Here is a 23,976-nt window from a genome sequence, read left to right as displayed (position 1 = left end):
GGAGGGAGCTGGATATGACTGCGGACAGGGTTGTAGAGTTACCCTCACTGCACTTAGATGTTCAAAAACATTTTTTTCCTTAAAGTTGACCAGACTTTCTCCTTAAGACCCCTTCCCCACTTAGTAAGTGGAGAAAAGAGAACCTGCATTTAGCTGAGAGTAGTAAATTCAGTCTGCTCCAATCATGTAAAAAGTAATGCATTCTCTCTTCTGTGCCTCACGAAGATGGTGTCTCAGTAAGTGGGGAGTCCCATGCCCTTGAGGTTGTATGTGTGTGTTTATCAGAGGTTGGGGGGCGGTCCTTGCTGGTGCTGACTGGGGTCTGGTGTTGTTCTGGCTCTGCCTTGGTCACCTGTTGCTAAAGTGTATGGCTGCTGTAACTTGCGGTCCATGCTCTCTCAGGTCAGTCAGGGTCCAGGTGTCCGTTTTGCTTACACGGCCACACCTTGGCTCTTACTGGGGCTGCATAGCCCACCGCCCCCACCGTGAGGTCTGATAGCCCCCTTCCCTCTACAGCCCTCCATGGTACCCTCAGGGACATCACACCACTTGAATACTCGGGGGGCTCTGGATAGCTAAACTCAAAACTTAGGCCCTGTCTTTACCTAACCGCTGTGACACAATTTTACTGATTTACATGATACGGTCATTACCCATGGGGTCACCACCCCACGTTGTCATGAGGGTGGGAGTGGGGCAAGAGAACATCACGTGAGATGACATCCTCTGTTGCTCCAAAAGGAAAGTGGTATGGAAGTTCCTCGGCTTTTGGCTTTGTCATCAACCCTTCTAGGTCCTCAACCTTCTCTGAGATTTTAGGCTCAAGTGGGGAGAAGCTGTACCATATGTGTCTCTGCTGCCTTCCACCTTCTTACCCACATCCACCACTACTTCTCTTCCACATTTCTTCTTGTGTTCACAACTCACTGGGACCTCCCCTAGGTCATCCAGTCCTACTTCCAGAGAGGCCATTAACCTCCCACTTTGGGCTGTAATAGCAGCTGAGATGTAACGAAGGAGAGAGACCAGCTATAAGATAAAGCAGTCTCAGTTGGAAAGTATTTCAAAGTTGTCATATCTGTCATTTTCATCTGTGATAAAGCTGTTACAGTAATCTAGGTGAGGGATAATAAAAGCCAGAAGAGAGTCTCAGGAGGGAGCATTGGTGACACCCAATGTGGGGCTGATAAGAGGGAGAAGTTGAGGGTGGCTTTGGGGTTCCTAGCTGGGACAACTGTTGGACAAAGACGTACTTGACAGAGAAAACACAAGTGGAGAAGGAATAGCTGCGAGGGCAGCAGGTACAAGGAGGAGCATTAGGAGGTGGGAGGGAGGGAGGGAAGGTAATGAGTGAGTTCAGGTTTAGACTTGATTGAAATGCTGGCTAATGGCACAAATATGGGGGCGGGCACTGGGAGAGCATCTGCCTGGAAAAATGTATTTGGGAATAGGTGAACCTATCCAAGGAGAAAAAGAAGGGAAGCTCACTGCCATTGTAGATGTTGAATTTAAAGACATAAACAAGGTCATCACTGTTTTAATTCTTCCTTGCACTTCACGATGACCCAGTACTTTGGAACTTCCCCTTCTAGTTTCCTGCAGTGGGGCAGGTCAGAGGTCACAGAGTACCATCAAGGGTGTCTGCTGATGCTTTTGATCGCCAAGGGGACCCCTAAAGCCCCAGGTCTGACACATAGATCCATGGTATACTGAGTTCATATCAGAATGAGGCCAGAATACACAAAGAAAACTTTTTGATGAATGGCTTAAGTTGAATAATTTGCAGGTACATGTAGAGGCAGTGTTTGAGTATTTGTGGTTGAGCTGAATTTGAACTCCTGGAAACGTAACCTGTACTTCTCAAAACTTTTTCCATCATTGTCACGCCTGAGACGTAGTCTAACCTTTGGATGTACTCTGCTAATATAATTACCTTGCTGTCTTTTAAAGGTGGCTTTTAATTGGGTTCCCGAGCAGCAGCTGCTGTTGAGGTGCTGGTTGCAGCCTTTCAATATCAGGTTCATTAAATGTTTCCTCTTCCTGGACGGGGCATCTGGCCTTTGGCTGGTAACCAGCTGTTGCTGAAATGCCATCACTTATAGGATTGCCCTTTAAGCCACTGATCTGTTATTTTGTTGAGTTTCGACTCCTTTCCTCTCAAATTTAAATGGAGCTTTATTGAATACAGTGCTACAGTCAATTCTTCCCATTCTTAGTGGCCTTTTCATCAGATTATTTCCCCCTAGTTCATAGCATTTAGTCCTCTGGCTGTTCGAGAGGTTTAAGAATTAAAGACAGCTTGTCATTTACGGGGCTAAGGACTGTCCTTGGGGAGTTGCAGTGGATTATCTCACAGACGTCCTCCGTTGGCTGATGGTTTATGCACAAGTAACACGAGGTCTCTTAGCCAGTTTTTTTGTAAAAATGTGCCAAAAATTCTAGGATATTTAAGAATTTATCTCTAAGATTATTGTCCTGAAGGTTTTTTAATTGAAGTTATAGTTGATTTACAATATTATGTTAGTTTTGGTGTATATCATAGTGATTCAATGTTTTTTATAGACTAAAAGCTTTTGTCCTGAAGGTTTTTAATTCATTTGAAGAAAATGAGTATGTAACAGTCACACTGAATAAAGAGAAATTTGGGGGTAGGATGGGAAGGTGGGACAACAGAAAAAAACTCAGGTTTTGTCTTTGGTTTTCTGTCTCAGAGCAGCTATGTGGGGCTGGTCCTTTTTGTGCCCCAGGATGAAGTCTTGAGCAGGCCCAGTGTATTTGCTGATAATTCTCATAAAATCAAAAGTTCTCCAGTCATATTTCCTTCCCAGACAGTCTCAGTTTGGTATTAATATGTCTAGCCTCAAATAGACTGGTTTAAAGCGACAGCTTCTCCTGTCCCTAGCTCAGATTCTAGATTCACTTTTGTCAAATTCCACCCAAAGAAAACCTATTGGTAATTTTATTAGAATACATTGAAATTATAGATTAATTTACTCTTTAGAGGTGGTAAACTTATTTTCTTAGGTTCGTCATTTATATTTCTTTGCTATTGCAAATGCTGTGTTTTCAAAATTGTTTCCTATTTGTTGATATTGTATCAAAGTGCAATAAATTTTCGTGTATTGATTTTATATTCAACAATTTTGAGGGATGTTCTTATTTAATAGTTTTTCAGTGAATTTTTAATGTAGACACATCATCTGTGCAAAATGATTTTTCCCCCTTGTTTTCCATTTCTTTTTTCCTTTATTTTTCTATGCTGCCCTCCAGACAGAATTGGTAAATACAAGTGGTGATAATCGCCATTTTTTCTTATTTTTGATTTTAGAAGGGTTACTTGTAATAGTTCACCATTAGCTAAAATGTTTGTAGTAAGTTTCTGCTTGATATCCTTTATCAGGTTCAGAAATTTCACTTTGGAGTTTGCAAAGAATTCTAATCGTGTGTTTGTGTAGAATTTTATCAAATACCTTTTCTGTATCTGAGATATTGTGAGTTGAATCTTACTGAGGGGTGTTAAGATGCATCCTATGGTATCTTCTAGGTAGAAAGTCATTGCCAAGTGGGCTGGGAGTGTCATTACACTTTGAAATATGATTTACATAATGCTGATGCATTTTGTAAACATATAGCCTTTGTAGGGAAATATCATGTTGTTATGCTGTTATGCCTGAAAAATAAAACATAACTTTGTTTGTTTTTCTTTCCAGTATTACTTTACTGTTCTTTTTGGCCACGAAGGTCAGAAACCACTAGAGCTGCGCTGTGAGGAGGAGCAGGACGGTAAAGAGTGGATGGAGGCCATTCACCAAGCCAGGTATGGGCGCAAATCCTCTATGTGACACTGGATTGTCTGAGTCTTGCCTGGGGGTTTCACCATCAGCGGTAGTTTTGGATGAACTTGCAATTCCAAGATGGGTTTCCCCTTGGTTCCTCCTCCTTAGTCATGTGTGAGATGATTCTTTGCACTTCCTGTGGATATATTCTGGCTAAAGATTAAGGTAAAAGATAAAACAATAATAATGATAATTACTGAACATAGGATTTGTGCCTCTGTGCCAGGCACTGTTCTAAGTTTTCCTGAATTAAGGAATTTGTTAAATGTTGTTTTTTTTGGCGGTACGCGGGCCTCTCACTGTTGCGGCCTTTCTCGTTGCGGAGCAACAGGCTCCGGACGGGCAGGCTCAGCGGCCATGGCCCACGGGCCCAGCCGCTCCGCGGCATGTGGGATCTTCCCGGACCGGGGCATGAACCCGTGTCCCCTGCATCGGCAGGCGGACTCTCAACCACTGCGCCACCAGGGAAGCCCTGTGCCTCAGCTTTATCCTCTGACAAATGAGGATGAAAATGTTAAATGTTTTGATTCACTTATACTCTCAACAGTCTGTGAGAGATGTATCAGAATTACCCTCTCTTTCACAGATAAGGAAACTGAGGCCTGGGAGCTTAGCTTGCTTGCCTGAGACCACACAGCTAGTGAGTGGCGGAGCTGGGATACGGACTCAGCTGAGCCTGCATTTGTAAACCTTGCCCTGTGCAGCCTGGTTATCGAGAAAGGGGACGCCAACCGCCATCTAGGCAAAGAGAAGAGTGTGCTTTGTCTTCCTCCTAAAAAATACCAGGAAGGTGGAAATAAGCACTCTTGGCCTCAAACGAGAATGAAGAATCCAAAAGAGATGCAGGCAGACCCCTCCTTTTTATTTTTCATATTCAGTTCCGAAGTCCTGTCCATTTTTGCTTTGAATGGCTCCCAAACTTGCTGCTTTTTGCCTGTCCCTGCCCTAACCCAGGCTCTCCTCACTCCATGACTCTTCTCGCATCCTCAGTGTTTCAGTGGCAAAACTTAGGCTTTTTCTTTGCCAGATATGCCTCCCCCACCTTCTCCTATAGGTCTATTCACGTCTGTCTCTGACACCCACTCCCGGACACTTGCCCCCCGCAAGCCAGTGCTCACTGGCCCCCCGCTCCAAGTGGCCTCAGCGCTTGCTTTACTACATGTGGAATATTTAACAACTTAGTACAACGTAGGTTAATTTTTACATATTTCATGTGTGTGATTTCTGTTTCCTGGGCTGGACTGTATGTACCATGAGAGGAGGAGGGTGAGGACACATTCATTGCTGAGTGAAGCACAGTGCTAATTATGTAGTCATTAGGAAATGTTTTCAGATCGATTATAAAGCACGTAAGGTGTCCCGAGTTTAGGCTGTTCTTTGAGCCCTGGAGACTTTTTTCCTCTCCCCTCCTATCCTCTCCCCTCTTCTTTCTTCAGCTACTGTATATTGACCACCTTGCTCTGTGGCAAGCAGATGCTAAATGCTTTACATACTTATCTTTCTTTTTTTATTCCTCACAACTACCCAGTAGGGTATTATTAATTCCGTTTTACAGATGAGAAAACGAAGATTCATGATGCTTAAGCAGAGTGGCCAAGTCTAACACAAAGTTGTTAAATGGCAGGACTGGGATCAAACTGAGGTCTCTGACTCCAGAATCTTTAACCAGTGTTCTGTATTGTAACGTTCTTCATTATTATCTCTTCTTCTCTTCCATCTTTCCCTCTTCTGTTTCTTTTTCTCTTCCTCTAATTCAAAGATGAAAATGGATTAATGTCAGGTCAGGGTTGAGAGTAGGTGTTATTCGCAAAAGATTTCAGTTCCTTTTCTTTCCTCCCCTGCAAAATATTTCTCTGAGATGCACAGGGTCGGCGACCAAATGCTGCTCTCCAAGGTGGGCCCCGGTGCAGCTTGTCACCATCATGATCCAGGCACACCGTTCAGCTGTCTTCACTCTCAGTGTCTCTGTCTGAGAGTTTTGCTCAGACTTAGGACTAATGCAGACTGACTCACTGTAGAAAGAAAAGTCAGGTCTTCAAAGGTGAAAGAAGTATCAAGTTGGCCACGTAGAGCCCTTGGGTCATTTCCAGACACAATCGTTGTGACCACTTCTGTTCCTTTTTACCTGGGAGTTAAAATGAAGTAAATAATTTAAAACACGTGTATTTGCCCATTTTTTTTTCTTTCCAGAAGAGCCAAGTACCATTAGTAGCCTAAATGCCTTTGTAGTTGCCAAGCAAATTTTGTGGTCAACCAAATAGAGTATGAATTACTTTAAAATGGTAAAATTTCAAGTAAGGGTTTTTTTTGGTATACCAAGAAAACTTTGTCATATATGTGGAAGTAGGTCAGTAGCAATTTGGTGTTGACTGATCAATCCAGGGCTCACATGATCTTGTCAGGAAACAAATGTTTTAGAAACCACTTTAGTGGTTTAGGTAATTGAATGGTAAAAATTCTCTTCTCTTTTAGATTTGAAGATTTGGTTAATAATTGATCTTTTTTCTTGAGGTCCTGACTTTTGGTACATTAGAATTGCTCTTCCTTTATCTTGAGGTCCAGGACTGGGTTATTTGATGACTTCCTTTTAATTTGACTGCCTTATACCTGAGTTCTTATATTTGACTTATTACATTGAGATGCTTCTTAAATTTTTGTTTTCTAAATCACAGAAGATAATAACTTTTTCATTTATGTTTCATTGAGTCAAGTTTTCGGTATAAACTTGTTGGTCTGTGAAATTCATCCTGATTTTGTTCATATATTAGCAGAGCCAGAAAGTTAATGAAGCTCATTCAGAGAAAGGATTTGTCAACCGTTTTTGCTTGGCATTGTGCTAATTAAACAACTGGTTGGTTGACTGAACATTTTACCTTTAGAGGACAGTCTGATGGCATTACTTTGGTATTACTGCCTTTTGAGTAGAAAATGCTCAATAATTACGGGTTTATTGATCCCTCTTTTTAAGTCTGAACTTTTGATGAACTGATGACTGTTTTAGCCTGAGGCTAGTTCTTTTCTGAGCTGCAGATCCTACGTAGAAACAGGGACTGCTCAGAATCCTCTCGGTCACTGCTCTTTTCCTGAGGTGTTTCTCAGTACTGGACTGGATGTTCTCTCTTTGGTGCCATGAAAATCACATTCTTGAGGCTGGCTTTTGTACCTCAGAGCCGAATTAACTTGCCCCTCTTTGCCTTCAGAGGACCTTTAAGTCATTTCCTGGCATGTCAAATTGCATGTTTTCTTCCTTAGATCTGGCCCAGGAAAACATCTTTTTGGAAATTGACATTCTTATTTTGAAGATTTGACCTGGTCTAGGAAGCTTTTTCTCCAGTTTTGCTCAAAGTTGGTTGATATTATATTTCTAGAAACTGGCACATTTAAAATATCATTTCATCGTGTATTACTGGCACCGACTGGTTCATGGGAAGCTGCTCGCAAGGCTCAGTGTTGCTTTTGTCGGGATGAGGTGAGGCCAGAGTATTTTAATAGTAATGAAGTCCGTGCTTGTTCTATAAGTGGTTTGCTGGTTGGGTATGGAACTTTGGACATTTCCAGTAGCCTGATATTTCTTTGTTCTCTTGCCATATCTGTCCATCATGGTTGATTTAGTTGTAGACATTAGGACAGTCAAAAACACTGACCCAGTTGATTGTGGGTCTTTAGGGCTCATTGGCTGACAAGACAATGTCCACAGCTCTTATACCCACGTTTTGTCTTCTGGAGCCCTGATCAAATGAAGCCTTGGAAGTTAGAAGGTAGACATGGCCTGGAAGAGGATCCAGATGTACAGGAGGTACCAAGGATCTTCCCATTCTGGCCTAAGCATAAGACCTGAAGGACCTGGTCTGTGACTGTTGGGAAGAGAGGTAGGTGGAAAGTATTCCAGAGTTGTAGGGGGTAGACTTCAAAGGACCTTGTGACCACCTGGATGTGGGCCATATTAGACCAGGGTGGTGTCTAACATGTCTCTCAGGTCCCTAGCTTGGATGGTGTCACTCCCTGGGAGGACATGTGATGAATGAGAGCAGGTCTGTGGGGCAGGGTGACGAGCCCTGGCCAGGAAGGGCTTCTGCAGGGAATTGGAGGGTATGACTGCCTGGAAGGGGCAGTGGGGAACTGTGCAATACTGATGGGTCTTCTTGCCCCTTGGTATGTCAGGTATGGGAGAATGAGTAACAGGGGCTGCTAGAGAAGTCAGGTGTGTCCTGAGGGGAGAGCTGGCTCGGGGTTTCTACCAAGACTGAGGTCAGGGGAGGGCTGTGAAACATTGGAGTCATGGGGAATGTGGTGCCTGGTGTTGCACACCATGGGGTGTATGTGGCTTTGCTCACCTGCAGAGCTATGCCTCATGCTCTCAGTGTTTGAGATGTTTTGCCTGCTTTCCAACTGAAACTCAGAGCCCTCCCTCAATGCTCTCTTCTCCCTTTGGTGTGTGCCTGTGGGAGGTGGCTCTTAGGGTTTCCTTCATGGGGAGCATATTTGCAAGAGAGAAAGGAATCGGGCATATGCCTCCATTCCATAAAGCTCATGTTGCGTTTAGTTTGGCTAGGGCTTGACGTAGCCCTTTCCTTCACCCTGTCAGTTCTGAACTTGATGAGCAGAGAGACTTAATCCTCCAGTTAAGATTTTCAATTAAGGCTTGTCCTCTTGTCCACTAAAGAAAGCTCTAATCCAGCCTCTTGGGTCTGTTTTTATCTATAGTCCTTTTGATTACACGTGCCTCAGGTGACCTGTTGTCCATATTGCCCCTTCTTTCTCTCTCAATCTCTTCACCCCTCCCTCCGACACACACACACACACACACACACACACACACACACACACACCATGGTAATTGTCCCAAACACCTAATGCTTGTAACCTCATTCTTTTTACTTGGATAGAGGCTTAATTTAGAGCAAAGTATATAATACAAAATCTGTCCAACACTGAGGGATACACTGTGTGTATCCTATCATCCCCATAAAATCAGCGCTTTGTAGAATGTGCATGGAAAAATCTCTCACAAATCAGAAGAGTGATTACATAGAAAAGCTGAAACGCTTTATGTTTCATAGCAAAACCACAGGACTAGAAAATCAGAAATGGGTGGAGATGTTATAGCCCAAAGCAATCCCAAGGCCATATTTTGTATTCTTCTGGTAACAGTAAAACTATCGCTATTAAAAAAGCTGAAAATGTGGACTTTGTTTTTTTGAGATATTGGATTTCTTTACTATGAACTTCTGTCCAGATTTGCCCTAGGAAAGAGACTTTGGCATTTTTTCCCTTAGAGTTTGAACAGTACAACACACAAGAAAAGGGGTAGTGTTTGTGGACTGTGAAAGATTTACTTGGTTGGGTGGTAGGACTTGTTTTCTAGAGAAAAGTTGGGCTTGGATTGTCTTATTTGCAGCCCTTTGTTAATACTTCTACCTGTCAGTTATCTTTCCTGTTCCTTACGGTATTTTTGCTTCAGATGCTCATCTTGTCTCCTTCCTTAACCATCAGCTTACACTGCAGTGCGACCTCGTGTCTCCACTCACAAAGCAGGCATTCTGTCCCCATGTGCACCTGGGCTCACCCACTGCAGGGGTCCGCCCCAGGGGAACATCTCTGGTTCAATGGAGAGCTCCTCCTTTAGCCTCTTCCGTCTGAGTTTCTTGCTCCGTTAATTATTCCATTTCTCTCGTATAGTTCCAGTCTATTTACCTGAGCCTCCTCTCTCCCCCTGTCCCGCTCACTTTGACATTTTTCTTGTGTTCTTTGATTTTCCTTAAATCTCTCCCACCTTAAAACAAACCAAAAAACCCCTCCCTTGGCCCTGAATCCTCTTCTAGCTGCTGACCTCTCTCGAAAGCAGAGCCAGGCTTCTTGGAGAAATGGTTTTGTTGTTCTTCCTCTGTATGCAGCTCCTCCTCTTTTCAGCCCTTGCCAGTGGGTTTCTGTCCCTACCCCACCGAAGCTGTGTCACCTGGGTCAACAATGACTTTCCAAAGCTTTTCTTTCCTTATATAACTTTGTAGAAAGAGAAGAGATTTGTGGGAGTGAATTAGTGTTAGAACCTCTAACACTGATGTGAAACATGAAAAATATTGATTACAGTGGAGTGGACCTATTGATGTAAGAGAATTTGGGAGCCAGAAAAATGGAGGGTAGCGATGTTAAAGCGGCCGTGAATGATGCCTGGAGGCCTGTTCTTGCTTAGATAAGGGCCCTGCTGTTCACGCTCAAACATTGCTTACATAAGAACTGCACTTCTGTCATCCTGGACTGGATTTCCCCAATTCCCAAAGACACCACGATGCCCCTGCTATGAGGAATGCCGATTCCAAAGTATTCTCAATAACATTGAGCATAATCCTGGAGCTGGTGGGAGTGTTTCTTCAGTTACCCGTTGTATGACTTTCCAGCTTGGGTTTTAACTATAGTTCTCTCTCTCTGATATTCTGGATATATATGCTAATTTTAATTATCTAGCATATTAGACATGTGTCTCTCATTAGCAAATATGTCTTCAATCAAAATAACTAGGATAAACTTCTGGCCCAAGTAACAATTCCTTGCTAAGCTGATAACAGTTTTTTCCCTTCTATACAAATAACTAAGGGCTATGATTTTATACTGTGCCTCTTCTCTGGACTTTTCAGGATTCTACTGGAATATTTCCTTCCTCCTGTGTGTAGTAGTGGTGGTTTGGTTTTGGTTATAAGTATTATACAAGAATATTTTACTCCCATATATGTGCCATCTGTTGATGCTCAACAGATTAGTTTGACTTCCATCATGTTGATTTATATGGCTTAATTTTATTATTCCCCTTTGCAGTGAGAAACCATTTTTTCTTGAGGGAAGTTAAACTGAATAACAAAAATAAATAAATAAATAAATAAATAAAACGAAACAGAAGTAATGAATAGATTAGGCAAACACTCTTAAACTTGATAAATGTTTACCTTATGTCTTTTTTTTTTTAACATCTTTATTGGAGTATAATTGCTTTACAATGGTGTGTTAGTTTCTGCTTTATAACAAAGTGAATCAGTTATACATATACATATGTTCCCATATCTCTTCCCTCTTGCGTCTCCCTCCCTCCCACCCTCGAAGCGGTCACAAAGCACCTAGCCGATATCCCTGTGCCATGCGGCTACTTCCCACTAGCTATCTACCTTACTACGTTTGTTAGTGTATATATGTCCATGACTCTCTCTCGCCCTGTCACAGCTCACCCTTCCCCCTCCCCATATCCTCAAGTCCGTTCTCCAGTAGGTCTGTATCTTTATTCCTGTCTTACCCCTAGGTTCTTCATGACATTTTTTTTCTTAAATTCCATATATATGTGTTAGCATACGGTATTTGTCTTTCTCTTTCTGACTTACTTCACTCTGTATGACAGACTCTAGGTCTATCCATCTCATTACAAATAGCTCAATTTCGTTTCTTTTTATGGCTGAGTAATGTTCCATTGTATATATGTGCCACATCTTCTTTATCCATTCATCCGATGATGGGCATTTAGGTTGTTTCCATCTCCGGGCTATTGTAAATAGAGCTGCAGTGAACATTTTGGTACATGACTCTTTTTGAATTATGGTTTTCTCAGGGTATATGCCCAGTAGTGGGATTGCTGGGTCATATGGTAGTTCTATTTGTAGTTTTTTAAGGAACCTCCATACTGTTCTCCATAGTGGCTGAACCAATTCACATTCCCACCAGCAGTGCAGGAGTGTTCCCTTTTCTCCACACCCTCTCCAGCATTTATTGTTTCTAGATTTTTTGATGATGGCCATTCTGACTGGTGTGAGATGATATCTCATTGTAGTTTTGATTAAAAAAACTCTTAAACTTGAGCATTGTCTAGTAACTGGAAAACTTAATCAGACAATACATATATTGGAAATATAATAGAATAGAAATAGCAATGCATTGAAAATTCTTACACTGAAGGGAAGCCATGCATGCGTTTTCAGTTGATTGGACACAGTCTGGAGTAGACTTTTATTTACTAGTGGGATACATAAAGAAAGCTTTAACAACCCAATCAAATAATGGGCAGAAGACCTAAATAGACATTCCTCCAAAGAAAACATACAGATGGCCAAGAGGCATGTGAAAAGATGTTCAACATCACTAGACATTAGAGAAATGCAAATCAAAACTACAATGAGATATCACCTCACACCAGTTAAAATGGCTATCATCAAAAAATCCACAAACAGCAAATGCTGGAGAGGGTATGGAGAGAAGGGAACCCTCCTACTCTGTTGGTGGGAATGTAAACTGTCACAGCCACTACAGAGAACAGTATGGAGGTTCCTTAAAAAACTAAAAATAGAACTACCGTATGATCCTTCAATCCCACTCCTGGGCATATATCCGAAGAAAAACACGGTCCAAAAGGATACATGCACCCCAATGTTCATTGCAGCACTGTTTACAATAGCCAAGACATGGAAGCAACCTAAATGTCCATCGACAGAGGAATGGATAAAGAAGATTCGGTACATATATACAATGGAATATCACTCAACCATTAAAAAGAATGAAATAGGGCTTCCCTGGTGGCGCAGTGGTTAAGAATCCACCTGCCAATGCAGGGGACACAGGTTCAAGCGCTGGTCCGGGAAGATCCCACACGCTGCGGGGGAACCAGCCCATGTGCCACAACTACTGAGCCTGCGCTCTAGAGCCCGCCAGCCACAACTACTGAGCCCGTGTGCTGCAAGTACTGAAGCCCGTGTGGCTAGAGCCTGTGCTCCACAAGAGAAGCCACCACAATGAGAAGCCCGCGCACCGCAACGAAGAGCAGCCCCTGCTCAACCGCAACTAGAGAAAGCTTACGTGCAGCAGTGAAGACCCAACACAGCCAAAAATAAAAAAAAATTCTTTAATTTAAAAATTTTTTTAAATTAAAAAAAAAAAGAATGAAATAATGCCATTTGCAGCAACATGGTTGGACCTAGAGATTGTCATACCGAGTGAAGTCAGACAGCGAAATATCGTATATTGCTTATATGGGGAATCTAAAAAGAAATGATTCTAATGAACTTATTTACAAAACAGCAACAGACTCACAGACTTAGAGAACTTAATTCCCCAGGGGGGGAAGGGTGGAGGGAAGTGATAGTTAGGGAGTTTGGGACTGACATGTACACACTGCTATATTTAAAATGCATAACCAACAAGGACCTACTGTATAACACAGGGAACTCTGCTCAATATTATGTAACAACCTAAATGGGAAAAGAATTTGAAAAAAAAAATAGGTACATGTATATGTATAACTGAATCACTTTGCTGTACACCTGAAATTATCAGAACATTGTTAATCAACTATACTCCAGTATAAAATAAAAAGCTAAAAAAAAGAGAAAGCTTTATGATTTTAAGGTGGGAGGATATCCCAGTAAGAGCAGTAAGCTATGGAGACCAAATGAAATACTTTGAATGACTTGAAAATTTTGAGAAATGAAAAGTATTTTGTGAAGAAGAATAAACCATGCAAAATAAATCACATTAGATGACTTTTTTTTCATTTGACAGTGACTTCATTTGAATGACTATTTTGTGGCAGGCCCCATGCTAGATGCTGGACTAATCTCTAATTTTTTTTCCTGACTTATTGTGGAACTTCCAACTGGTCTCCCTTTCTCCCCTTGTACTCCACCCCTCACCTCTGTCCTTTCCTACCACAGCAGCCAGTGTGATCCTGTTAAAAGTCGAATTTGCCACACCTCTGATTAAAGCTCAGCATCTCATGCAGGGTAAAAACCTGAGACTCTATATTGATCTACATGCATCAGAATCCTGTTCCCTCTTCTGCCTCTCACGTACTTCCCCCAGTAAACCGGCCACTTTGCCATTCCCCACACAGGCCAGACCCACTCCCACCAGAGGGCTTTTGCACTTGCTCTTTCCTCTACTTGGAAGTCTCTTCCCCCAGCTGGCCACAAGGCTTACTCCTCAGGTTGTTACTCCAGTGCTGGCTTCTCAGTGAGACCCTGGTTGAAGGTCTCTTGGTTAAAGAGACCCTCTCTCACACCCTGGTTAAAATTGTAACCCCATCTCTCCCACTTTCTTTCCTACTCCTCCATTTTTTCCTTTAAGGTAACCATCACCAGGTAACATACTATATATTTTTCTTATTTATTTTATTGTCTTTTGCTCCGCAGTACAGTATATACTCCACCAGGGCACAGATTTTTTTTTCCTACTTTGTTTATTCCTGTATCCAGTGCTTTGAACAGTTTCTGGTTACATAACAGTCAATAAATATTGAATGAAAGAATGAATTTCGAGTCACAGAAACTTATAAAGAAGGAAATTAACATCACATAATCCCACCTCACAGAGTAAATATCAGCCATTAGGACTTGTGCGTGTGTGTGTGGGGTCCCACTTAGTATTATAGAGATGTTGGAAAAATACAGAAAAGCACAGAAGAAGTGATTAAAAATGACCCATAATTGCTGCAACCAGAGAAAACTCCTTTTTGTGTTTGGAGTATCTATCTTTCCCTCTTTCTCTCCCCTACTTCCCAACCCCTTGTAGCTGTGATATACATAATTTTCTCTCTCTGCAAGTGAACATGTATGCGTGTGCTTGCACAAATCATATTTATTTTAATCTGGGGTTTTTGTTATTGTTGTTCATTTATTAGTAAGTCTTGGGTATGTTCCATTATGTTCACTATTCTTTAAAATATGATTTTAAATGGCTTGTATCATTCCATTGTGTAGACGTGCTATGGCTTTTTGAATCACTTCCACATTATATACACATGTATTTAGATTGTTTCCATTTTCGTAGATTTTAATGAATGAACATCTTGTTTCTTTGTACATTTTTTGCAAGTCTTTATTTTTCTTGGGTTAGATTATTAGAAGTGAAATTACTGTGACCAAGGATATGTATGACCTTTTTAACCTATCCTGACACATATTGTGACATTGTCTTCTGGAATGGCTCACTCCAGTGGAGAGTACCCATTTTACCGTGTCTTTACTGGCACCGAGTAGCACTGTTTTCTAAAACTCTTGATAAATTTGATAAACAATTTTTACTACATTGATTAAGTAGGATTTTTTTCCTGTATTTGTTAGTCATTCATATATTATATTCTATAAAGTCCTTTTGTCTATTTCTTGACTCAGTAATTTTAGGCAGTATTATTGGCACCCTGCTATAAAGATGAAGAATTTAACACTCTTTCAATATCTCTTACCTCTCCTCCCTCTGTCCCCTCTGTTTTTGTTACTTACTTACTTTTGGCTCTTACAATGGTTGACTTTTTATCTTAAAATAATATCATTAAACCTCTATTAATTTATCAGCTTTGGGCAGTATGTATTAACTCTCTGCTATGAGGTACATAAATTAAGGCATTTAATGTGTTTTTATTGTTCTTTTCTCTTTTCTAACCCTGAGGTTTTATTACTTTCACTATTATTTATTCTCTGTTTATAAACTTTTAAACATTTACCTTCTGTTCTCTAAATTTAATTAAGCCTCTGTTGATTCTGAAAATTAAAAAACAGTGAGGGGTATTTACATCATGGTTTTACAAATATTACGTACCAACTATCACGGCTGATGTTTGATTCCACAGAGAATGAAATATAATCATATGCAATTGTATATTTGCTCCTTGAAGGAGCATCTTGCATGCATTTACTTCTGATTTCTTTCTAGTGTCCTTTACTTCATCAAAGGTTTGTATTCTTGCATTCCATGTCATATTTTGCCTTTGTTTTCTGTTTTGTTTGGTTGGAAAACCTCATAATTTTTCTCCTGTAGTAAGCGTGGTCGTTACTAAACTCTTTCTATCTTGAACTGGCACTTGATTGATTGACTTGTTGCCTGGCTGTAGGAATTTAGGTTCAAAATAATCTTCCTTCAGTTCTCTATTGTGATCTAGCATCCGAGGTTACTGATGAGAAGTGTATCATCTTGATACTCGCTGCTTTCTTTAGCTAACCTGTGGTTTCTCTTTGGAAGCTTTTATGCATTTTCTCTATCCTTAGAGATCTGATATTTTACTAGGGTGTGTCAGGGTGTTAAATTTTTTCATTTATTCTCTCTGGAATTTGGATTAGCCTTTTTTTTTTAAATATCTTTATTGAAGTATAATTGCTTTGCAATGGTGTGTTAGTTTCTGCTTTATAACAAAGTGAATCAGTTATACATATACATATATCCCCATATCTCTTGCCTCTTGTGTCTCCCTCCCTCCCACCCTCCCTGTCCCACCCCTCTAGGTGGTCACAAAGCACTGAGCTGATCTAGGATTAGCCTTTCTATTTAAACTGTACCCTATACAGTTTGAGGAAGTCTTCTTTGATTTCTTGATTATTTCTTCCCCATCACAGTCTCTGTTTTTGTTTTTTTCTTTCTGGAACTTCCATAAGATAGTTTTTAGACCTCTTGGATATGTACTCCATGCTGCTCAGTTGTCTTTCTTATTTCTTATCTCTTTATATTTTTGTTCAGTGTTCTTTTTCTCTGCAACCACCCAGCTTAGTTTTCAGCCATTGGTTAACACATTCATTGACCTGTAAAATTTTAATAATTGTTTTTGTTTCCAAGAACTCTTCCTGTTATCTGATTACTTCTTTTCCATGGCAGCCCCTTTGTGCCTTGTGACTCTACTATCCTTCTGTATCTCTCTGAAGATAATAAACCTCTGTTACCTGAATTAGCCTTGTTTCTCTAGTATCTTTTCTGTTTGTTCATCTGAGGCTATATTTATTAACTCTTGCTGCTTGACAATTTACTCCATAATTCCTAAAACAATAAACAATGTATTGTCCCCCAGAGTGTCTGTGGGTTGGGAATCCAGGCACGAGTTAGCTGGGTGCCTCTGCCCTAAGGTCGCAAGCCAACAGTCAAGGTGTCGTCCAGGTCTGCAGTCTCATCTGAAGGCTCAGAAGGGAAAGGATCTGCTTCCAAGTTCGCTCACGTGATTGTTGGCTAGATTCACTTCCTTACCAGTTGTTGCACTGAAACCTCAGTTTCTCATCACCTGTTAGCTGGGGGCCTCCCTCAGTTTCCATCTATGTGGGCCTCTCCGTGCAGCAGCTCACAACATGATACTGGCTTCCAGCACAAACCGGCAACACAGCAAGAGAAGGCCAGTAAGATGGAATCCAGAGTCTCCTTGTAAACTGATCTTGAAGTTCCATCCCATCACTTTTGCCATATTCTGTTCCTTAGAAGTAAGTCATTTAGGTCCAGCTCACACTCAAGAGGAAGGGGTTCCATAAGAGCATGAATACCAGAAGGCAGGGACCACTAGGGGTCATCTTACATGCTGCCTACTACTTTCTCTTTGGTATTGGTTTTCTCAAGTGTCTAGTGATCTTTGTTTATAAATGAAGGATCTTGAGGGTTATTACAGGTAGCTGGCCTGGGTTTACATTGTGACTGTGAATGTAGGGTCTCTGCCACTTGTGTAGGCTTCCTTTTCAGGTATGTGGGCAGACAGCAGGAAGGTTGGCTGGGACTCCCCTTTGTATGATTCTATTCCCTGTAGTGTGCATGGGTGGACCCTGTGACTTGCTATCAGCTACTAGAATATAGCAAACAGGATGGGATAGTCACTCCCTTGATTAGGTTACATTCTATGGCAAAGGAAAAGGGGTTTTGCAGATGTAATTATGGTCCTGAATCAGTTGACTTTTTTAGTTAATTAAAAAGGAGATTTTCCTGCGTGGGCCTGACTTAATCAAATGTAAGAGGGATGGAGGCCCTCCCTGAGGTCAGAGATGCTCTCCTGCTCGCCTTGAAGAAGCAAACTGCATGAGTTGTATAGCTGCAAGAAAATTACTTTTTCCAACAGCCTGCATGAACATGGGTGTGGGTTCTTTCTCATTCAGGCCTCCAGAACAGAATGCACCTGGGCTGACACCTTGATCGCAGCCTTATGAGACTCTGAGCTGAGGATTCAGCTAAACTGACCCATGGAAACTTTGAGATAATACATATGTGCTGTTTAAACCACTAAGTTTGTGGTAATTTGTTGCACAATAGAAAATTCATACAGTGTATTTCACTTCTAGTCCTTTTCAGTGCCTTTCCTTTTTTGGTTCTCTCTTCTGTCTACAGTGGATGTGTGGTGTAAAGCCAAGCTGTGTTCTCTCTGAGTCTAGCCTCCCCATGAGGAGCCTTCTTCAGGAAGGTGGCCCCCTTTCTACAGAGAGCAGGTCTTGGGCTGTGACTTGAGGGCATGTCATTCCTGCCAGTTGTGCTTTTTATTTCTTTATCTTGGAGAATGGGAAGAGGAGGAACCTAACTTCTAGATGTTCTGAAGTCACTTTTTAATGAAAGGCCCTGATGATCGTTCCCTTACCCCCTCCCGTCCTTTGTATTTGTTGATTCTGGCTTGGAGCATCTCTGGCCATTCTTGGTGGGAACCATGCTTTTGCAAGGGGTCTGCATGTGTGGTTTCCTTGCTCTACTTTTCCCACCACGCTGATTCTACTTGGTTTTTCTCTTTATGGAATTTCATAAAACTTATGGTCTGTTGACAGCATATTTTCCTGTTTTATAATGCTGTTATGGTTTCATTCTTTAAACAGAAAACAATTTTCCTAGCATTTCAGTGGGATCTTGGAAGTGAAGGGAGGCAGATATCGGTGATGACTCTGCATGAATTCCGCTGCACATCCTGGTCTGGACTTTTTCTTTTTATAGGAGAAAACAAAATACGCGTTTGCTCCCTAACACTGATCTAACATATTTGTAAGAAATTTGGCATGTTTCTAATAAAATTGATGAGAAAGGGCAGAATTTTCATTATATTAACTAATTTTCTCATGCTCTGTTATTACTTTCTCCTTTGAAAGTACCCTAAAGCATATTTCTGTGAAGACTGTGCCCTTTTTTTCTTCTTTCCCCCTCTTCCCACTTACACTTACACAGCTTTCTTTCTGCTCTCTTAGGGTAATTTCTTAGAACAAGTGAATTAAAAATATTGCTGACACTATGTATTTTTTTTCTAACACTAATGGCACACGTGATGTAAGTGCTGAGAATGTGAGATAATTGAACTAAAATTGTGATTTTGGAACTGTCTTAAGACTCTTTTAGTTCCAGGTAACACAAAGATATTTCAAACTAGTTTAGGTTAAAAAGAGAAATTATTAGGTGGAAACTGCAATAGTATCTCACCAAACCCAAGGGGAATATTATATTCAGATATCATGAGGGTCTGGAACCAAAAACTAGAAGCCAAAAGGAACCCAGGAAGTTATTACCTTTCTATCTCTCTTGTCTCTGTTTTTCTGAACATCTGCTTATTCTTTTCTCTCTCAGCAGACTTACTTTGCTTTGGCATGGGTGTGGCCAAATATAGCTAACCAACAGTAGTAACCTCAGCTTCCAAGTTCATATCATCTCAGTTCAAGCAAATAAGTCAGAGGCACAATCCGAGATTCCAAGGAGAAAGAATCCAGTTTGTTTAGCTTGGGCCAGTTATCTTTTTTTAGACCAGTGAAGTGTGGTCATGAGGGCAGATTTTATATTATAAACATGGCTGCCACAGCCCAAGTTCTCAAAGAAGAGGTAAGTGGGTAGAAGATATCTTAAGTGGGCAGATATCTCAAAACATGTCTGTTGTAATATTCTTCTTTATATCCAGTGTGCTGTTTCTCATTAGAGAGACCGTTTAGCTTGTGGTTAAGAACATGGGCTTAGGGTCAGACAGACCTCAATTTGAATCCCAGCCCTACCACCTACTAGCTGTGTGACCTCTGTGAGGGTCAGATTCTTTCTCTGTACAATTGGGGTGATAAAGCCTATCTCTTGGAGTTGCTGGGAGAATGAGAATATATGTGGTACGTCCTACACAATAAATAGTTATTATTATTTATTACTATCATCATAGCATTTGGGAAAGATTATGTGAATGGAGGAACATACATTTTGCTACCCTGAATAGTGCAAGAAGATCTGGAAGCAAAAATCTAGGTGCCACAGAGATCAATAAAAAACTCTAAGAGAGAACTTTGACTTTTTCACACTTGGCCAAAGAAGTATACACAAGTTAGGCTGATGATTTTAGGGCCCAATAATCTACACTTATTTTTAGAATGAAATCTTTGCCTCTGTTGGTTTTGGAAAGAGAGAAGTCAATGGTCTCATACTTCTAAAGAGAGCCAGGCTGGGCTGGTGGTCACTGGTACAGTCATCATCGTTCTTCCCAGCCAGTGCCTGTTCTGACAGTCCTTGCATTCATTCTGCTCGGTAGCAGGTCTGTTCTGATTGGCTAGTGCCTTACCCAGTAAAAGAGTTTCAATATATGCCATCAATTCAAAGACTTCAGTTTTTGTTAAAGGAGATCCATTATTTTCTTTATAAAACAATAGATTTTCTTTGCATCTTTCTCATTTATATGACAAAGTTGTGGGTTGCAGCCATCGTTAAATGAACTCTTCTAGAGGTTATATAAGATGATGATGATTCAAATTCTGTATAGCTAAAGGATACCAAATGTAAGCCAAACATTAATGTTTACATAAAGTAGAGTTAGCTAACAAACTATGTTTATGGCTTCTTTTTAAATAAATGTAATATATGCTGTTCTGTGTGAAACTGTAGTAGAACAATATCTCAGTGACTAACTGTAATTTTCTCTTAAGTTATGCAGACATTTTGATTGAGAGGGAGGTGTTAATGCAGAAGTACATTCATCTAGTTCAGATCGTAGAGACAGAAAAAATTGCAGCTAACCAACTCCGACATCAACTTGAAGATCAAGATACAGAAATCGAAAGGCTTAAATCAGAGGTATTTCCCAGTTGATAGATTCCTCCTCATTGTTTCATGTTTCTTGTCATCTCCTCATGATTACTTAAGGTCTATCAGGGCAAAATTTTGATCCCAAATTTAGTTCCTCTGCCATCAACACATGCATGAGAAGTGAATGTATTGTCTACGTTAGGATGAGGTAAATACGCTACAGTTAAATATCAGGATAAAGTGCTACTTTTAAATTATTTGTGCTCCTGATGGCCTTCATTTGCTTGACTATTCAAGAATTGACTGTAATATTTAACTGTTTTTCAGATTGACTCATGGTAATGATAATTGTGCGTCTGTCATGGATTCAATTAAAGTCCAAATGACAACTAAGGCAGGTCCAAACGTGAATTCAGAAAGTCTTGACTTTTTCTCAAGCTCAGGAGTCCAACCTTCTCCCCTCTAGAATTTTGAAAAACTCGTTAAAGTATAAGACATAATTCTAGGGTGCATTTTTTTCCTGAAGTTGGAATTCACTTCCAGTCCCACTCCAAGTTTAAAAACTCCTCAGGCTCTGCACCCCCAGGTAGTGAGACTGACTCCAATGAGAGCAGAAGGTGGTCGTGGAGCCAGCAGCCATGGTGGTGTGTCTGGGTCCTCCGTTGTCTCCGTCTGTATACAGAAACCTGAGTATACCTTCCCTTGCTGTCCTGTCATTCCTTGTGGGAAGTGATCAATATCTGAAGAATTGAAGAGGAATGTAGCAAGTGAGGTTTTTCTACTCTTTTTGACCAGTGGTGCAGTAGTGTCTTCTTAGCTCCAAAGGAAAGAATAGGACAGAATGAAACCTACTACTACTAACTGTATCCTTGTTGACAGAAACAATGCAGCTCCTCAGCCTTGGTAACTTCTTGTCGTTTTTCTGTCATTCAACATTTTCTTCTCCATTTCCTCACGTCTTCTTCTAAGACATACTGTGCAAATCCTGGGAGGGTTTTCACCTCCTGACACCTGTGTATATCACCTCCAGCAGATAGCGCATGGGTATAAGCTGATTCCTGCTGGGATATGATTGCCTCTCTGATGATGATAAGTTGCAGACTGTTCACCGTATCATTAGTGCTGTTAACTTCCCGATCCAACCCTGAAATCTGAGATAGTGAAAACAGCAACAGAAAACTTAACAAACCTGCATCTTAAAAGACTATATCAGGCACTGTAATTTAAAACAAAATTATTGTGTTCAGTCTTTGCCACAGTTAGCTGGAGCAGATGCTTGTCTGCTAAGTGAAAGAGGTTGGCATTTACTCCATGAGAGGAACTCAGCACCAAGCGGTGTTCCCCAATATTTATTTGTGTGTGCTTCTCTGTCTTCACTCTGTTCTATTTTAGTCTGAATATATATTGCAGCTACAAACTGTCAGTAGCAGGTATGTCTTGTGTGGTAGATTGACAGGAACCATAACTTACTTCCTACTCCTTTTATTTTCCCACTTCCCTGCCAGAAAAATGGCAGAAGAGAGTATTTGGTAATGGGGCAAAATGTAAAGACAGGGCAGAGGGGGCAATTATAATCCCAGTGTTTTAAGTGTTTGCTTGTTAGCAAATCTGAGTAGGTGCTTAAGTTTGCAAGAGGCTGCAATTGAGTGATAGTCCAGGGAATTTCATTACTAAGTGTAGTTCAGAGGCTACCTGGTTTTGAGTCCCCCTTCGTAGGTCACAGAACTGAGCTGGGTCTTTAAAGAGATCCCAAGTTGTTTCAGTTCTTTTTGCCTTTTGGTCTTTTCTTGGCTGGCTTGGACCAACCCCTGGGCTCCGAAGTTCCTTTTGCAGTTACCATTTCCCCAAGGAGATCTGTGAGTGCTATACTGTGTGTACTTGGAAGGCCACAGGCTGATTATAGGAAGCAAGAGCTTTGAGCTGAGTGTCACTGCATTTGGAGATCACAGGGCATTACAGGAAGCTGCCTTTGGTGAGATGATTGACATGTCACTGAGATGCTGAGAAGATCTTGGTCTGGTCATCACTGGCAGTCAGGGCCCAGTTTTGGACTAACATTTCTCTAAACCAGATCCCAGTTCACACTTTCCACAGTCACTTCTTGTAAGCACTTTTGTTAGTAGCATAGCAAAACAAGCTTGAGGTGAAGTTGAGGCTACCCCTGCCTCAGCACCGAAGGAAGATAAGGTGCATAAAAAGTGAACATTTCCTGAGGATAAGCTACCTTGTAGGCATAACTTCCTATGATTTATGGCTATAGTCTAGTATTTCCTAAATCATGATATGGACCAATTTTGTGTTATAGATTATCGCTCTTAATAAAACCAAGGAACGAATGCGACCTTACCAAAGCAATCAAGAAGATGAGGATCCAGACATCAAGAAGATTAAAAAGGTAGGATGCTGGGGGTTTCCAGCTTTGGGAGAGCGTGGTGACCAGGGGTCTTTCTGTAGTGATGTCTTTGCCACCCTGACTGTGAGCTGGGAACAATCTTGGTATTTCTCTTCCGATGGCTCCCAGACTTGCCCTTCAGAGTGATCACACACGGTTACTTCTCTGGAAAAGTTTCAGCTTGAGATTTCTTTCCAGTTCTGGGCATCCACTTGTAGATTCTGTGAGAAGGATGCCAAAGCCAGACATGAAGCCAGACAGTAGTGTTCTCCAGTTGGGTTATTTAAGTGCCGCTGAACCTTCTGATTTTGTGCTGCTTTTATATTTGGGGGGAGTAGTTTTTAAATTGCATTTCAAAAACATTTCTTTTAGCTTTAGTCTTCAGTGCTTATTTAGAGAATTTTTTGTTTTGTTTTGTTTTGAACGTGTGAGGAGATTGAATCAATACATCTGCTCAGGTTTCTGGTTTATTGTTGTTTCTTTCTTGTTTAACATCCACATAATCAGCAGCTCTTTTCACCTTATTGTCATTTACAACTGTACAACTTTTGCAATTAACCAGACCCTGGCACTCACTCTAGTCTACTTTGATTTATGTCATCTTGATTTTGAGTTCCATAATCTTAATTGTCCTGGATAAAAGCACTTACTCAGCTTTAACATTATGTGAAAAGCTTCACAGTTGAAGAACTTTATTTCTTCTAAATTTTTTCTTATTCCTATTTTCTCATGCTAAGTAATTATTCCCCTTCAGTTGCAACAAAACTTTAAATATTGCTCAGAATTTGAAATAGAAATGCTGCTTATGGCTAAGTTGCACTGTTTTCAGTTTTCAAGAAATAACAAAGTAAAATAACAACATTCCTCTCTTAGAATTTAAAAATTTTTAAATTGAATTTGCTTTATTTTATTGTTACAAGATGAATGCTTATGCAGCTGCATATAAACAAAGGTATCAGTAAAATAACAATTGTAGTAAAGTCCTGTTGTAGAAACTGATAGTAAGTAAGCCAGCTTTTGCTCAGC

At 40.8% G+C, this 23,976-nt stretch overlaps 1 protein-coding gene across 5 annotated transcripts in view; it reads left to right on the top strand.

Moving 5' to 3' along the window:
• The window catches only part of RASGRF2 (Ras protein specific guanine nucleotide releasing factor 2), a 233,008-nt gene that overhangs the window by 57,576 nt on the left and 151,456 nt on the right, over positions 1–23,976 (top strand). For 4 of the 5 annotated variants that reach the window (XM_060009219.1, XM_060009218.1, XM_060009217.1 and 1 more), the window contains exons 2-4: positions 3,711–3,817; positions 20,459–20,606; positions 22,864–22,953. In XM_060009219.1, coding sequence (XP_059865202.1) covers positions 3,711–3,817; positions 20,459–20,606; positions 22,864–22,953 — 345 coding nt within the window. Of the gene's footprint in view, positions 1–3,710; positions 3,818–20,458; positions 20,607–22,863; positions 22,954–23,976 lie in introns of those variants that run through there. The other variant, XM_060009220.1, reaches the window with a different exon arrangement.

The sequence above is a fragment of the Delphinus delphis genome, chromosome 3, assembly GCF_949987515.2.
Source record: "Delphinus delphis chromosome 3, mDelDel1.2, whole genome shotgun sequence".
In the NCBI taxonomy this organism is placed as follows: Eukaryota; Metazoa; Chordata; class Mammalia; order Artiodactyla; family Delphinidae; genus Delphinus; species Delphinus delphis.
Note: the sequence above shows the minus strand (reverse complement) of the source record. Positions and strands in the feature narration are given on the sequence as shown.